The sequence below is a fragment of the Amblyomma americanum genome, chromosome 4 (assembly GCF_052857255.1).
Source record: "Amblyomma americanum isolate KBUSLIRL-KWMA chromosome 4, ASM5285725v1, whole genome shotgun sequence".
In the NCBI taxonomy this organism is placed as follows: Eukaryota; Metazoa; Arthropoda; class Arachnida; order Ixodida; family Ixodidae; genus Amblyomma; species Amblyomma americanum.
The window spans coordinates 36556476-36574158 of record NC_135500.1 but is presented as its reverse complement, the minus strand read 5'-3'; the positions used below and the strand labels follow the sequence as shown (position 1 = coordinate 36574158).

At 49.1% G+C, this 17683-nt stretch overlaps 1 protein-coding gene across 1 annotated transcript in view; it reads right to left on the bottom strand.

Annotated features, from left to right (window-relative positions):
- Nucleotides 1-2443: 2443 nt before the first annotated feature.
- Nucleotides 2444-17683, bottom strand: part of LOC144129458 (uncharacterized) — a 48575-nt gene continuing 33335 nt past the window's right edge. The window contains exon 5 of the mRNA XM_077663638.1: nucleotides 2444-2863. Within this exon, the coding sequence (XP_077519764.1) occupies nucleotides 2512-2863 (352 nt within the window). The 3' untranslated portion in view covers nucleotides 2444-2511. The remainder of the gene's footprint in view (nucleotides 2864-17683) is intronic.

The window sequence follows — 17683 nt, the reverse complement described above, 5'->3', positions numbered from 1 at the left end:
GCACTAAAGGTGTCTAAGTAAACAGCATTCGGTTTAAACTTCACTTTTGAGATCCCCGAAGGTAATGCATTATAATTTCTCGACCTACGCCTTAAATTTCTGGACTACCATGTTTGATGGGGACGCCACACGAGGACAGTCAAACCACTGCTGCACTTCTCAGGGCACTGTCAACTTGTCAAGACTGGCATCGTCCAGTCATGCATAACAGCAACATTATTTAAGTCGTGTTATCATGCGAAGGCTAGTGTCGGAGCACAGGTCTGCCGGCTGTAAAACGCTGGCTATCATTGTTACATCATTTCCTGGGCATGCGAAAAGATGACTAGGATGGTAAAAAAATGCCTGTGGACAATCCAAACATTCCTCTGAGGATGGGCAGCGGAGAAAACATTCATCGAAGGTGGCTGCACGTTACAACGTTGGCGTTGTATTCTCTGCTTCAAACAAGCTCAGTTGAATTTATGGCGTGATAGAAAAAAGGCAGCCGGAAAAGAAACCGCGTGCATGCGCAAAATAAAAAAATGTAGTATGAAAAAAAAAATCGATGGTAGTAAGAGAAACGTGGTATATGAGATCCCTGTGTCGTGTGGTGCTCTGTACATCGGCCAAACTGGCCGTTGCATCAATACGCGACTCACTGAACACTGCAGAGCAATGGAAAATGACAAAGGCACTCACCTTGAATGTCATGTGCAAAACACTGGGAAACAGATAAAACCTATGAAACCCGCCTGGACCGAACATCTTTAACCTTCACACATGAGGATCAGAAGTCTCGGGAGATTATGGAAGCTCATTACATACCAGTGACAGATCATTGTGTCCGCGATCCATCCGTTGCACTGACGAGGAAAGAGATTTACTTTTTAGATCGTAATAGGAAATATTTGTTTTTTATTTTAGTTCCCATCTTTCTTTGGCTTGTTTTCGTTGCTCCGTATTTAAAATACCGAGCGTGTGAGTAAACGCCTGTGTTGATAGCAAGCGCTCGTCACGTGTGCCTTCGAGTCTCTCGTCCCCCTATTTTGCGCTGTCCTTCCATCAAAACCATCCTTTTTTTTGGCCGTTGCTCCCTACTATGACCAGAGTACCTGCAACTGCGACGTCCCTCTCGGCTCCCGTGGCTGCCTCCGGGAGGCTATACAACGCGCATTCCTCCGAGCCTGGGTTCCCGGTGTGAACACAGCTTGACGAGTCACGTCCCTGCGTTCCACCCGACAAAGGCTGCATGATGCGCGAAGTTCGTGCTGCACGCAGGAGGTGGTCACGTGATCAAGTGCACCAAGCGCCATTTGTCATTTTGTCTTGACGGTGTCAGGCCGGCTATGCATTGCTACACAGTGGCAAAGAAAATCGAGGTCATCTAGTGGCGTCGAGTAAATGGGAAATACGTACACCAGACGTCTCGGCACTCCAAGTGCGGCCAGAAACGGATACGGGAATGGGACAGGAATTTTTACAGTTTGCTAGAGCGAAACTACAGGAACGCCAAACTTCGGTGAAAGCTAAGTAACGGCGCGCCGGTGTTCAGTGAATGTGTGGACGATGCGCTGATTGAGTGGTTTGAGCGCCAAAGAAGCACAAGACGCGCAGTTAGCAACGGGCTTCTTCCTGGAGGAGCTTTAAGAAATCTTTGTTCTAATAAAGCTCACGCCCCCAAAGATGAATACAACTTGAAATCAATGTGCATTTTTTTTTCTAACGGGGAAATTTTGTCGTCGCCGTCTTCATTTCGGTGCCGTTCAGGGATAGCGCCCCCCTCCAATTTACCAATAATTCCGACTTGCATTTTTTTCTTTTTTTTTGGGTGGGGGGGGGGGGTGGCGGCGCTTGTTCCGAATTTTACGGTAGTCACATGGAGGAAGGAAAAGGAAGAGAGGCACCGGCTATCCTATAGCTGCTTTGAAGAGAACGTGTCGGAAGTGATGTGCTTTTTCACAAGGAGCACTGGTATTTTTGTCAATGGAGAATACAGCAAGTTTGACAGAAATTGCCATCGTAGCAGCTATCCCGAAATGCTTGGTCGATGCTCCGGCGTTGCTGCAGCAGTGGAGAGGCTAGTCGCGTTCGGCTTCCTGACTGATGGAGCCCTCACTTTGGGCTTAAGCAAAGGTGTCGTACGTGTCTCTGCTAACTTGTTTCTTTCCTCCATACCTAGTCAAAAAAAGAAAAAAAGCGAGAAAGTCAGCCGCTCGTGAGAGCCTGCGGCGCGTTTTAATGACGAGGATTGGGTCTCAACTGTCACATAGGGCTGACTTTGGCGCTACCAGAGAAAGAAAGAAGGGGAACTGTTTCAAGAAAGTTTGGTATCAGGAGTCCAGCCTAGTGGCTGTTTTTTCTTACCGCGATGGTGCGACTGTCGCAATGAGATTCCTTGTTCTTTGACGCCGCCACCAAAATGCTCATTGTCGGTAGTTTTTGTGAGGCCTTTGGAGCGAACTGCAGCGGCCATTCATTTTTTATTCAAGCACTGCTAAGAACGACACACTTGCCCACTTTTTTCATTTCTTACAGCCGTCTCCGGTGAAGGCGGTGGTGGCAACAGCGTTCGCAGCAGGCCACCACTGCCGACGCTGCGCAGCCGGCCAGCAGGGCGGCAAAGGCCACGGCGAAGCGCAGCAGCGAGAAGGCCGCCACGGCGCGGCTTCCACCGGCCCCAGGCGTCGCCGCGGCGTCCCGAGACAGCCCGCGCAGTCGTCGCAAGCGCTGGGAGGCGCTCACGTTGCGGACATCGGTGAGGCGCTCGTGCCAGAGCGTGTGGCCCGCTTCGAAGACGCGTGACGTCAGTCGGCGCATGTGCTCGGCGTACGGCCAACCCACGGGCGCGACCGGCGCCCCGAAAAAGGTCACCAGGGAGTCCCTGCGGCGAAGGGAGCACCGTGACGCGGGTGCAGAAGCATAGGGGGCGATTGATTTCGTACGGTACCATTTAGAGCCTTCAGCGTGGCGGCGCCGCCACGCTGTCACATGTTTTGTCACGTGGTGCAGATCAGCTGCCGGCGGCGCGGCGCAGTGGCTGATCACGTGGTTCGTCACGTGGTTGGTTACGTGACCAAGTTCCACTCGGCCAGCTGTAGCTATCGCGTCACTCCAGGTTTAACGAGAGCTAAACCACCGCCAATTTTTAGCACTGTTTTCACCGCGCCCAAATGCTACCAGACACATTGGTAAGCTAACCGCGTCTTTGTTAATTTCGGAGCAGAATGACAAAATAAACAACCCCAGGCCACCGCAGGAGGCTTATGCGTCCTCATTTACCCACCCCTCTAGGGCACGTTCGGCATTACTACCCGTCACTTACCCACCCCTTTGTGTATCGTTTGTCACTACTACCCGCTGCGATGACTCGATGGTTAGGGCGCTCGGGTACTAAGCCGGAGCACCCGGGTTAGAACCCGGCCGCGGCGGTCGCGTTTTGATGGAGGCGAAATGCAAAAGGCGCCCGTGTGCTGTGCGGTGTCATCATCATCATCATCATCATCATCATCAGCCTTACTACACCCACTGCAGGGCAAAGGCCTCTCCCATGTCTCTCAAATTAACCCTATCCTTTGCCAGCTGCATCCACCCTTTGCCTGCAAACTTCTTAATCTCATCCGCCCACCTAACCTTCTGCCGCCCCCTGCTCCGCTTACTTTCTCTTGGAATCCACTCCGTTACCCTTAAGGACCAGCGGTTATCTTGCCTTCGCATTACATGCCCTGCCCAAGCCCATTTCTTTCTCTTGATTTCGACTAGGATGTCATTAACCCGTGTTTGTTCCCTCACCCACTCTGCCCGCTTTCGATCTCTTAACGTTACACCTATCATTTTTCTTTCCATGGCTCGCTGCGTTGTCCTTCACTTAAGCTGAACTCTTTTCGTTAGCCTCCACGTTTCTGCCCCGTAGGTGAGTAACGGTAAGATTATGCTGTTGTACACTTTCCTCTTGAGGGAAATTGGTAAACTGCCACTCATGATCTGCGAGAATTTGCCAAATGCGCTCCACCCCATTCTTATCCTTCTAGTTATCTCCCTCTCATGATCCGGATCAGCTGTCACTACCTGCCCTAAGTAGACGTATTCCGTCACAATTTCTAGGCTCTCGCTGCCAATTGTGAACTGCTGTTCCCTTGCTAGGCTGTTGAACATTACCTTGGTTTTCTGCATGTTAATTTTTAGACCCATCGATCTGCTCTGCCTGTCTGACTCATTGATCATAATTTGCAGTTCACCTCCTGAGTGACTCAGCAAGGCAATATCATCAGCAAATCGCAGATTATTTAGGTATTCTCCATTTATTCGTATTCCCAACTCTTTCCAATTCAGGCCTCGAAATACCTCCTGTAAACATGCGGTGAACAGCATTGGCGAGATCGTGTCTCCTTGCCTGACGCCCTTTCTTATTGGAATCTTATTGCTGACTTTATGGAGGACTATATTAGCTGTGCAGTTGCTATATATATCTTCCAGTATTTTGACATAAGGCTCTTCTACCCCCTGATTACGCAATGCCTGTATGACTGCTGAGGTTTCCACTGAGTCGAATGCTTTCTCGTAATCAATGAAAGCTATATATAGAGGTTGGTTATATTCTGCGCATTTCTCTATCACCTGATTGAAAGTGTGAATATGATCTATTGTGGAATATCCTTTACGAAAGCCTGCCTGATCATTTGGTTGATTAAAGTCTAATGTTGCCCTGACTCTATTAGCGATTACGTTAGTAAATACTTTGTAGGCAACGGATAGTAAGCTGATCGGCCTGTAATTTTTCAAGTCCTTGGCGTCTCCCTTCTTATGAATTAAGATAATGTTTGCATTCTTCCAAGCTTCTGGTACAGTCGAGGTTAAAAGGCATTGCGTATACAGGGTGGCTAGTTTTTCTAGCACGATGTCACCTCCATCCTTCAACATATCTGCTCACTTACGTGCACGTTAAAGGGCTCCGGTGGTCAAAATTTTTCTGGAGACCTCCACTACGGCACCTCTTTCGAACACACACACACACACACACACACACACACACACACACACACACACACACACACACACACACACACACACACACACACACACACACACACACACACACACACACACACACACACACACACACACACACACACACACACACACACACACACACACACACACACACACACACACACACACACACACACACACACACACACACACACACACACACACACACACACACACACACACACACACACACACACACACACACACACACACACACACACACACACACACACACACACACACACACACACACACACACACACACACACACACACACACACACACACACACACACACACACACACACACACACACACACACACACACACACACACACACACACACACACACACACACACACACACACACACACACACACACACACACACACACACACACACACACACACACACACACACACACACACACACACACACACACACACACACACACACACACACACACACACACACACACACACACACACACACACACACACACACACACACACACACACACACACACACACACACACACACACACACACACACACACACACACACACACACACACACACACACACACACACACACACACACACACACACACACACACACACACACACACACACACACACACACACACACACACACACACACACACACACACACACACACACACACACACACACACACACACACACACACACACACACACACACACACACACACACACACACACACACACACACACACACACACACACACACACACACACACACACACACACACACACACAGAGGAAAACTGATAGGCAATAAAATCGATTAATGTGACAGAGTATGCGTATATAACAGCTGTATCTTACCGGTACTCATCTACGGGGCAGAAACGTGTAGGCTAACGAAAAGGATTCAGCTCAAGTTAGGGGAAATGCAGTGAGCTATGGAAAGAGAAATGATAGGTGTAACGTTAAGATACCGGAAGTGGGCGGAGTGGGTGAGGGAGCAAACGCGGGTTAATGACATGCTCGTTGAAATCAAGAGGAAGAAATTAGATTGGGCAGGCCATATAATAGGCCATATAAGGGTAACGGAGTGGATTCCAAGAGAAGGGAATCATAGCAGGGGGCGGCAGAAAGTTAGGTGGGCGGATGAGATTGAGAAGTTTGCGAGGATATCGTAGCCGCAGCTGGCACAGGACAATGTGATTGCAGAGACATGGGAGATGCCGTTGCCTTGCAGTGGGCGTAGTCAGGCTGCTGATTAAGGTTAACAGACGAACTCAGAGGAGAGGTATATCCTTCATATCCTTTTAAACGAACACTCGCCAAAGTCATAAAGGAAAAAAATAACCGTAAGAGAATTGACGTTTCGGCACCACTACGGGTGCGTTGTTCACAATGGGATGAAAAACGAGACGGGCTGCTGCTTATGTAGGGAAAACGTTGCGTATCGTGCGGATGTATATCTCGGGTACATTGCCCTGCGTCCTGTTAATCGCTTGGCTGGTCATTTGTATGTCAAGGGATTCCTTGAGCAGACGAGTAGATAATGATTTTTCTTTCTCAAGTATGCGCGTGGAATCCCAGTCAATCAAGTGGCCCGTGTTTTGCTGGTGTTCGGCGAGAGCGTTATAAGTCACTTTTTTGTTTTTGACGTCACACTGGTGTTCTTTAAATCGTCTCCTGAAGTCCCCTGTTTCGCCTATATAGGCTGCACCGCATTCTTTGCAAGGAATTTTGTAAACTACCCCAGGGTAGCTGGTTTTTTCAAGCGGGTACTTTGCTCGTACCAAATGGTTTCTGAGCTTGCTGGGCTTGCTGAGCTTGCTGAGAGGAGAGGTCATGGATTTCGAAACATACGCTAGTTGATGAAATAAAGAAGAGAAAATTCTGAAACAGCGTGTTGGCTCTCTTCCGCAGGCCAGGTATATGACTGGTGTCAAATCTTTCCTTAGTAATTATGTTGGCCTTGTACTGCTGCGTTGCCCATGTAGGTTCAAGCGCTCTGTTGCAAGTTTCTTATGCATTTTCGTGGCCCTCCTTTTGCAGTCTGGTGACACTGAACAAAACACAGGGCCTTATTCTCCTTGAAGAAAGCAGTTTGATATTCAAACTCCCAGCCCTACTGAGGGTGACACACCGCGAGTGACACGCCAAGAATGCTTGGTTTATGGTTTATGGGGGTTTAACGTCCCAAAGCGACTCAGGCTATGAGAGACGCCGTAGTGAAGGGCTCCGTAAATTTCGACCACCTGGGGTTCTTTAACGTGCACTGACATCGCACAGCACACGGGCCTCTAGAATTTCGCCTCCATCGAAATTAGACCGCCGCGGCCGGGATCGAACCCTCGTCTTTCGGGCCAGCAGCCAAGCGCCATAACCACTCAGCCACCGCGGCGGCTTGCCACGAATGCGGCGTGCACGGGAAGAACCGCCCGCCATTGCCGGCGCATACAAGCGTTCGCCGCCGATACCTCTGAAGTCGCGCCCCTGCCCCAGCTGGTAAATCTGAAGCTCTTCTTACGTAGCCTTCAATAAGACGGAGAGTTGAGCGAGTTGTTACGTACTGCTGGGAATAACAGCGCTGAGACGAGTCTTCTTTCTTTGTCCCTCGCCTCAACGCTGTTATTCCCAGCATTACGTAGCCTTCTATTTCCGAGGAATGCCTCGGTGATGTTTTGCAGCTAGCTGGCCCGCTCTGTGTATTAATTGCAAATATAATAAATAGGATACGAGTGTTCCCGCTTTGTTGTCCCTTCCCTTTGTTCCCTCGAGCACGAACCCCTCCGCGGAGTGGAGTGGGAGTGCTGAGAGGAAGACTGGTTCCCTACATTTCCACAACTTATAGTGACACACCTGGTCTCGCTGATCACGAGCTTATTTTATTGCTTCTTGAAGGTTAGAAAGAAATCATCAAGCGCGAGAATGATTTTAATACAGTGCAAGTGGCGTTAACAGATACGTTATCACTGTAAAACACCCGGCTTGGTTCTCTTGAGTCGCCACTTGGACAACTAAAGTCTTGTCAAATGCAAGCAGCTGCTGTCGAATCCAAAGTAAATGATATCGAAAAGGCCATGACGACATAGCTGGCATAGTCGATTAACTCGAGAATCGCAGCCGGCAGAATAACATCATTATTTACGGTTTTGAAGAGCCTCCTGATAACTTTTTTAAAAGATAAGCTCATGATAACGGTTTCTAGAATGGAGTGGTGCCACAAGTCCAGGAACGAACAGACCATCCAGATCCACGCAGTTATCATACGATTAGTCGATTACCTACCGGGAGAAGTTGCACATAATAAATTGGCCGAACCGGAAAGGTTCCAAACAATACTTGACGGTGGACGTTTCTGAAAGGGTGCGTGAGTTTAGGAAGAAGCTATGGCTTAGCCTTCCTAAAACAGAGGAAGAAAAACTTTTAAGGTTGTTCTCGATAAGCTCTCGGTTAACAGACAGTTTTAAACTTGTAGCGAGCATAAGGAAGATAAAAGTAACTGTTTTAAATTGTGTTTACACGTGACAGCCACAAGAATGTCACCTTATAGGACTAATGTATGTAAACTGTTGGAGTGAAGCTAATGAAAACCTTGATCTTGAACACCTCGTCTCAGTATATGAACCTGACCTAATTGCTCTGAGAGAAACATGGCTTCAGGACGGCATCTATGACAGTGAATTTTCACCTCGTGGTTTTGGTGTTTATCAGAAGGATCGCAGTAATATAGGAGGAGGGGTTGCACTGTTTTTTAAAAATAACGTGAAAATATAGAGAATGAGTAATGCATCCTGCGTTGGAGCCATGTTCTGTAGGATGTGCTACGATAATCACAGTGTTGTCATCGGCGTAGAGTACAGGCCACTAGGCTACCATCTGCAAATATTAGAAAACCTCAAGAGCTATGCCGCGTCTAAAACAAGTGACAATAGTAAGCGTATTATTTCTGGAGATTTTAACCTGCCCGGTATCAAGTAGTCTTCTTTTTGATCAGCTGACAGCGATACTTCCAATAATGAGGAGCTTATTGATAGTGTAAGACTGTACACGGGCTTTAGAATCTTCAGAGGCTGGCGCTCAACGAAGAAGACGACGAGAAGCGCCGAACATTGCGAAGTTCGAGCGCCGAACACTTCGAAGCTCGAGCGCCGAACGCTCGGTCGCTCGTGCGTGCTCTGGACTGAACGCGGTCTCTGTTCTGTGCCTGGACGGTTCGGCTGGTTGTTCGTGACGCTGTGCTTATTACTGTGCTGTGCTCTTATTACTGTGCTGTGCTGTGGTTTGCTCTGTGTGCTGTATTTGTAGTGTGCTGTGTTCTTATTACAAGTGGTGGAGGTGCCAACGATCCCTCGCCCTGGAGCTTCGCAATGTTCGGCGCTTTAGAATCTTCAGAGTCTGGCGCTCAACGAAGAAGACGACGAGAAGACGCCTACGCCTGCGCCGTCGCTCACTCCCAACCTACAGCGTGCTATTGAGGAGCAGGTCGCTGAAGTCCTGCCACCTCCTCCTCAGCCACCCCTGATCGCGGCTCCTCTTACGTACGCCGATGCCGTGGTGCGGTCGCGGCCCTCCCCTGCTGCCCCTGTCTACAGGCCACCTACCCAACAGTTAGAACCCCAGCGACCTGCAACCCCACCTTACCGTCCGGTTTCCCGCCCCCGATCACAGCCGCAGCCACTCAACCCCTGGCGCACACAAGACAACCGCCCTATTTCCTACGCCTGTGGCGTGGCTGGTCACGTGGCTCGTTTGTGTCGCAGTCGTGACCACCGTCCCTACGATTATAGGCGTGAGCCGACGTACGACCTTCCGCCGTCGTCCTCGCCTGCGTCACACTTGCCGCCTCCGGATTCTTCTTCTCCTAGTTACCATCCCCGCTCCCACCGCTCGCCGTCTCCTGGCCGTCTTTCCCGTTCCCCAATGCTCCGTCGCCAACCCGCCGTCCACGCGGAAAACTAACCACCGCAGTTCCGGAGGCAAGAACTGCGTCACCAGCGGCTCACTCAAGACCTGTTTCTGCGCCTGCCAATATTATTACCGTTTTCGTTGAAGGAGTCGCCATCGAAGCACTTGTTGACACTGGCGCAGCCGTTTCGGTTCTCAGTCACACCCTCTGTCGCAGACTCAAAAAAGTGACGACGCCCCTTCCTCCCGTTTCTCTCCGGACGGCCAGCGCTCAGGACATTCGACCGTTAGCCGCCTGCACCGCCCGCATGCTCATCGGGAACGTTCCCTACACAATCGAGTTCATCGTCCTCGCCCGCTCCTCTCACGACGTTATCCTGGGCTGGGACTTCCTCTCCTCACATCACGCCGTTATTGATTGCGCCCGTGCTCAGCTTGACTTGTCGTCCTACAGTGACGCCACCCTGGACGTAACCGGTGCTGCTGCCGCTACTGTGGTCGTCTCAGAGGACACAGACGTTCCACCTTTCTCTTCAGTGCTGGTGCCTCTTTCTTGTGCTGCGTTCTCAGATGCAACAGTGACTTGTACCCCCTCTTTACGATGCGCTGACCAGAAGTCTGTTTTGCTGCCTCATGCTGTGCTGACAATTGTTCGTGGCTCCAGCGCTATTTATGTGGCCTACCCGTTCTCCTGCCCTACCACTTTACTCCGTGGCCAATCGCTTGGTAGCGTTGCCGTTTTCGATCCCGCCTCCGCATACCCCCTCGTCGATAGCGCGGCCGGCCTTCACGTCAGCGCCATTACGCCTGTTCCCATCACGAATCAGTCGTCTGTAGTTATTTTTCACCGTTCCCTCGACGCTGCCCTGACGTCTACCCAACGAGACCAGCTTGTAGCCATTCTGCAGCGTTTTCAAGCTTCGTTTGACTACCAGCAACCTTCCTTGGGCCGCACCACCATCGTTACCCACTGTATTGACACTGGAACACATGCCCCTTTGCGCCAACGTCCGCACCGCATGTCAGTCGCAGGGCGCAGCATCATTGACGCCCAGGTGGCCGACATGCTCCAGCGTCACGTGATACAACCGTCGCACAGCCCGTGGGCATCGCCAGTGGTTCTGGTCAAGAAAAAAGACGGTTTCATCCGTTTCTGAGTGGACTACCGTCGTCTGAATAAGATTACACGCAAGGACGTTTACCCTCTCCCCCGTATCGACGATGCCCTTGACTGCCTGCAGGGCTCTGAGTTCTTTTCTTCATTGGACTTGCGCTCCGGTTACTGGCAGGTGCCGATGGCGGAAGCCGATCGCCCAAAAACTGCATTCGTCACACCCGACGGGCTCTATGAATTTAATGTCATGCCTTTCGGCCTCTGCAATGCACCCGCCACATTCGAGCACATGATGGACAACATACTCTGAGGGCTCAAATGGCACACATGCCTTTGTTATCTAGACGACGTTGTAATCTTTGTCCCGGACTTTCCGTCTCACCTCCAGCGCCTCGAGACTGTTCTTCGCTGCCTGGCCGACGCCGGCCTCCAACTTAATTTGAAAAAGTGCCGCTTCGGAGCTCGGCAGCTCACCATTCTCGGTCATGTCGTATCGAAGGATGGCATTCTCCCGGACCCGGCCAAGTTGCGAGCTCTGGCCGAATTTCCAAAGCCCACTTCTGTAAAAGATCTCCGCAGCTTCGTCGGCCTCTGCTCCTACTTCCGCCGCTTTGTCCGCAATTTTGCCAGTATCGTCGACCCCCTGAACAAGCTCCTTTCCACCCACGACCTTTCGGCCTGGTCGCCAGCCTGTGATGAAGCGTTTACGACACTCCGTTGCCTCCTCACCACTTCACCAATTCTGCGTCACTTCGACCCTCGTTCTCCGACGGAACTCCACACCGATGCCAGTGGCGCCGGCCTCGGTGCCGTATTCGCTCAACGCAAGCAAGGCTTTGACGAATACGTTGTCGCTTACGCTAGCCGGACACTCACAAAAGCTGAAGCCAACTATTCTGTCACCGAGAAGGAGTGTTTAGCCATCCTTTGGGCGATCGTCAAATTTCGCCCCTACCTGTATGGGCGCCCTTTTGACGTTGTCACCGATCACCACGCCCTCTGCTGGCTGTCCTCTTTGAAAGATCCCTCTGGTCGACTGGCGCGTTGGGCTCTGCGACTCCAAGAGTACGACATTCGCGTTATATATCGTTCCGGCCGCAAACATGCCGATGCTGATGCCCTCTCACGTTCCCCTGTACCATCTGAGGCAGCGCCTTGTATATCCGTCCTGTCTTCTTCCAAGTTTGAGTTCGCTGATATGGCTTCCGAGCAACGCTAAGACCCGTGGATCACTTGCCTTTTTGATCTCCTATCTGGCCAATCGTCTCGACCTCCTTCCCGTGCTCTCTGTCGTCAGTCCCACCATTTCGCCATACGAGACGAGCTCCTTTACCGCCGCAACTATCTCCCGGATGGTCGCAAGTGGCTTCTCGTCATTCCGACACATCTGCGCTCCTTCATTTGCTCTTCCTACCACGATGGCCCCCAGTGGGCCCATGCCGGATTCTTGAAGACTTTCACCCGTCTACGACAGCGGTACTACTGGCGTGGGATGGCCCGTTACGTCCGCCAGTTTGTTCAGTCATGCACCATATGCCAGCGACGAAAACATCCACCTCGCCGACCCGCCGCTCCTATGCAGCCGCTGCCTTGCCCAGTAGAGCCCTTCGAGCGTGTTGGCATCGACCTCTACGGCCCTCCTCTTCCCAGCACATGAACCGGGAACCGCTGGATTATCGTTGCCATCGACCACCTTACACGTTACGCTGAAACATCGCCTTTACCATCCGCTACAGCCCACGACATTGCATCCTTCATTCTCCATCGCATCATTCTTCGCCATGTTGCGCCCAAAGAGCTGCTCAGTGATCGAGGTCCTGCCTTCCTCTCAGAAGCTGTAGAAGCTCTCCTTCAGGAATGCAACATTGTTCACCGCACCAGCTCCGCCTACCATCCCCAGACAAATGGTATGGTTGAGCGTTTTAATCGCACCCTCGGCGACATGCTGGCCATGTATGTTGCTTCCGACAATTGTAACTGGGACCGCGTTCTCCCATTTGTCACATACGCTTATAACTCCGCTGCTCAAGCCACCACCGGATTCTCTCCGTACTTTCTCCTGTACGGCCGTGAGCCGTCTTGCACAATGGACACCATTCTACCTTACCGCCCTGATGCTTCCGAATTTCCAACTCTTTCTCAAGCCGCAACTTATGCCGAAGAATGCCGACAGCTTGCCCGGTCATTCACTTCTCACGCCCAGCAACAGCAGAAAAGCACCCGTGATCCCCCTGCACATCCTCCCGCTTACCTTCCTGACTCTGGTCTGGCTCTGCGTACCCTCCTCAGGTCCCGGCCTTTCCTCCAAACTTGTTAGCAAGTACCAGGGACCCTACCTATTCTTCAGCAGACATCCCCCTAATAAATAAATTACCTCATCGAACCCCTTACGCCATCCCCTGATCATCGCCGCCGAGGCTGCGAAATTGTCCACACGACCCGCCTCAAACCTTACTACGACCCCGCCGTCGTCACATCGCCCTAGGCCGCCAGGATGGCGCCCTTTCTCCCGGGGGGAATTGTAAGACTGGACACGGGCTTTAGAATCTTCAGAGGCTGGCGCTCAACGAAGAAGACGACGAGAAGCGCCGAACACTTCGAAGCTCGAGCGCCGAACGCTCGGTCGCTCGTGCGTGCTCTGGACTGAACGCGGTCTCTGTTCTGTGCATGGACGGTTCGGCTGGTTGTTCGTGACGCTGTGCTCTTATTACTGTGGTGTGCTGTGTTTGCTGTATTAGTAGTGTGCTGTGTTCTTATTACAATGGAGCATTTCGTTTTGATCTGGTTAAGTGGTTTGATCTGGTTCTCTGGATACACAAGTGTCAAGGGAAGCAGTAAACGAATCCTAGACCTCTATTTTGTACTAAGTAACATTACCGTGAAAATCTACTGCGAAGTTGTGGAGGGAACTTCTGATCATTCTTCTCTATAAAGGATAAGCAAATAAGCAACCTGTGTAAACAACCCGTGTGGAATTCTTCTCTTCGTCCAATGATGTGTCTATTATAGACATATTAGAGTTAGTCTATGAAGAATTTTACTATAGCGCTAGTAATATTTTGTGTGATGTGAATTCACTTTTGTTAAAATTAGGAACTTGCATGCATGTATTTAACTCTACGTCCCATTCAGAACTAGGAATGTGAACACAGTAAATCTTTGGATTACAACAGAGGTTATTCATTCTGAAGGAAAGTCAATTGGCTTAGAAAGCAGTTAGAGAAACCCAGATGTTTTATTCCGTGATAAACTTTCCCTTTATAGCAGAAAACTTAAAGATAAGATCAAAGAGGAGAGGAATCGCTTTTACAATACGCGTTTAAGCAAGATGTTGACCGAAGTCCCCGTCAAGTTCTGGAGATTTATCACCTGAAATGTCTGGCAGAGATACCTTTATTATCAATCGTACCTGCATCTCAGATGCATCTAAAGCTGCCAATGCTTCTATTGAGCAGTTAAAATCACTTTTTACTAGCGATAATGGCTTTGCTCGTCCATTTCATCAATTTATTCATCAATTTGAATTGTTGCCTCCTATTGAGGGCATGCATATTACAGAGTTTGGTGTATTTAATCCCCTGCTGCATCTAGATGACCGGAAAGCGTCGGGTCCAAATGACCTTACAATTACATTTTTAAAGGTACACTGAATTGTCCTCTAATGTTTTGGCAGTTATATCCGTATTTCCTTTCCACAGGAGTGTTTCCACATAACTGGAAGTTATCTAAAATAAAACCACTCTTTAAGCATGTTAACAAAAAGCTCATTCAAAATTACCACCCCAGTGCTCTAACGAGCACATGCTGTAAGCTGCTAGAGCACATGACTTATAGGCACATCTCAATTGTTCTGGATACCCACTCAATTCTGTCCCCTGAACAACTCTGCTTCATGCAAAGCTTCTCTACCATAATCCAACTGGCAGAAACGGCTCATGATTTTGCCTCAGTTAGTAATGATCAAAGTCAAATTGTTGCAATATTCTTTGACTTCGACAAAATGTTCGATAAAATGTCGCACACTTAATAAGTGATAACATATTAAAAATAAACTTTTTTGCGTCTGGATGCAGCCCTGCCTATCATCTAGACATCAGTATGTAATCCTTACCAAATTATCTTCAGAAACATCACTTGCGTCCGGTGTTCCACGGGTGTTTATATTGGGTCCTTTGCTATTCTTAATGCTCATAAATGATATTGTTGATGGACTCAAATGCAGCACCCGCTCTGCACGGATGACTGTATTTTATATGATGTTATTAACACAAATGATGATCAGATGCCCCTTAACAGAGAAGTAGAGAAGCTATTGGACAGGTGTGACACATGGCCGATGTCTGTCAGCTACAGAAAAAGTGTCATCATGTCGGTGACTAACAAAAACCACCACTTATCTTTCAGCAAGCAACCAGTGGCGCAGTACGTGAGCGTGTTACCGAGACCAAACATATTGGATTTTATTTTAAAAGGAATCTGCACTTGGACCGCCACATCACATTTATTACAAACAATGCAATGGGTAAGCCACATTATCTGAAAGGAACTCTCCGATACGCTTACAGTGACACAAAGATTTTGGAGTATAGATCTCTTGTACTTCCGACCATTCGACATGAAAATGTTACCTGGGATCCGTATGCTGGCATGAACACTCGTAAAGTAGAAAGTGCTCAAAAGGAGGCCGTAAGATTTATTTTTAATAAGTATAGCGTATCGTCAGCTTGTAACGTGGTTCTGAGAGCAGGGCTGGTATCCATTTCAGAAAAAAAACAATATCCTGCTTGGACATCGTGTCAAAAATACTAAAGAGTCACTTGGAGAGCAACGCATCCTAGTATATTGCGTTTTCTTCTGGCTACACCACTAGAAATAGGAATAACTTTACTTCCATTTAATTTCAGTAACGATGTTTTTAAGTATTCCTTCTTTCCGGGTACTGTCGTTTATCGGAACGGACTCGATGAACGTGTTGTCTCCCTGAATGACTGAGAAATTTTTTGCTCAGTGTGTGGCGTGACTTTTTGCGGTAATCTGTTTTATGATCATGTTAGGACATGACGGCGTTTTACGACTGTTTCTTTCTACTGATGTAACTGTTGTTTTTTGTTTTGTTGCTGTTGTGCAACGATGTAAATCCCACTCTGCCACAACTCCTTTAAAAGGAGTTAGCGGTACTGCACATAATAAACAAATATTTAAAATGGGCGTGTAATGTAAGGGGAAAATAATAGGTGATCCCTAAGGGTGGCGCAATATATCTGAAGATAATGGGAACGTATCAGGGGGCGGCAGAGAGTCAGGTGGCAGGATGAAAGTAGGAAGTTTGAGATGATATGGTACGGGAGCTGGCACTGGACAAGGTTAATTAAAGGCTAGTGGGAGAGGTGTTTGCCCGGCAGTGAACGCGGTTATGCTGGTGAGGATAATGATTATGACAATGCTGGTGAAAGGTAAAAAAGTCGAATCGTGAGAACCTGCCGCATTGCACACAGCTTGCACCTTCTTGCGAGGTGTCTCCTGATTTCATTGTTTGCGATTGTGTTTGCCTTTTTATAGCGGTGCTCGTGTAGGTCGGCTGGACAGAGAAATACTGCCTAAGTCGGTGCTGACGGCCAAGATTTATGGCATGCTCTGGCTTGCCCTCTGCACCCGCGATCAAAATTTTATAATCATCATCAGCCTAACTGCGCCCACTGCCGGACAAAAGCCTCTTCCATGTCTTTCCAATGACCTCTGAGCCATGTCAGCCGCAGCCACCGTTTCCCCGCAGAAGCTGCTAATCTCACCCGGCCACCTAACGCTTTGCCTCCACCAGCTACGCTCGCCTTCACTTGGAATGCAGCCCGTTACCCTTGAACGACCATCGGTTACCTTGCTTGTGCTATGTTTTCTATCCATGGCTATTTCTTCCTCTTGATGTCGACTAGGGTATCATTAACTCGTCATTGTTCAATTACCCATCTCCTTTATTCCTATCTCTTAAAGTTGCACATGTCATTTTTCTTTCCACAGCTTGTCCTCAATTTATGTTCAACCCTTTACATTAGTGTCTAGGTTTCAGCCCGGTAGTACCGGTAAGATATAGCTGTTATGTACTTTCCTCTCGACGGATATTGATAAACTGTCATTTATCATCTGCGAGTACCTGCTAAGTGCACTCGACCGGATTTTGGTTCTCCTAGCTATTTCATTCTCGTGGTGCTGATCTGCGGTCATTACTTGCCCTAAGTAGATCAAGATTTAAGCCACCCCAATTGGTGTCCAACCACAGGCACTGACTAAAGTGAGACATCAACCATTCATGGAACTCCGAAGTTAGCACCTGCAGAGTTGAGGCTACACAGGGCAGCAGCAGAACTTTTCGAGGCCTACAGAACGGAACAAATAACATGCCTTAAATTCACGAGAACGGGTATAAGTGTTCTCGGAATTCTGGGACAACCTGAGTAGAACCACCCACTCGCATAGAAAGCACGAAAAATCTCATCGGGAGTGATAGCGAAGACACTAATTGCTATAATTCCGAAGAACGAAAACCGAGAATTACTCTGAGGTAGCCGAGAATCCAAGATGAGAACCCTCTCACAACAATACGGAACGAACACGAAAGTGTTGCATACGGACGCAGCT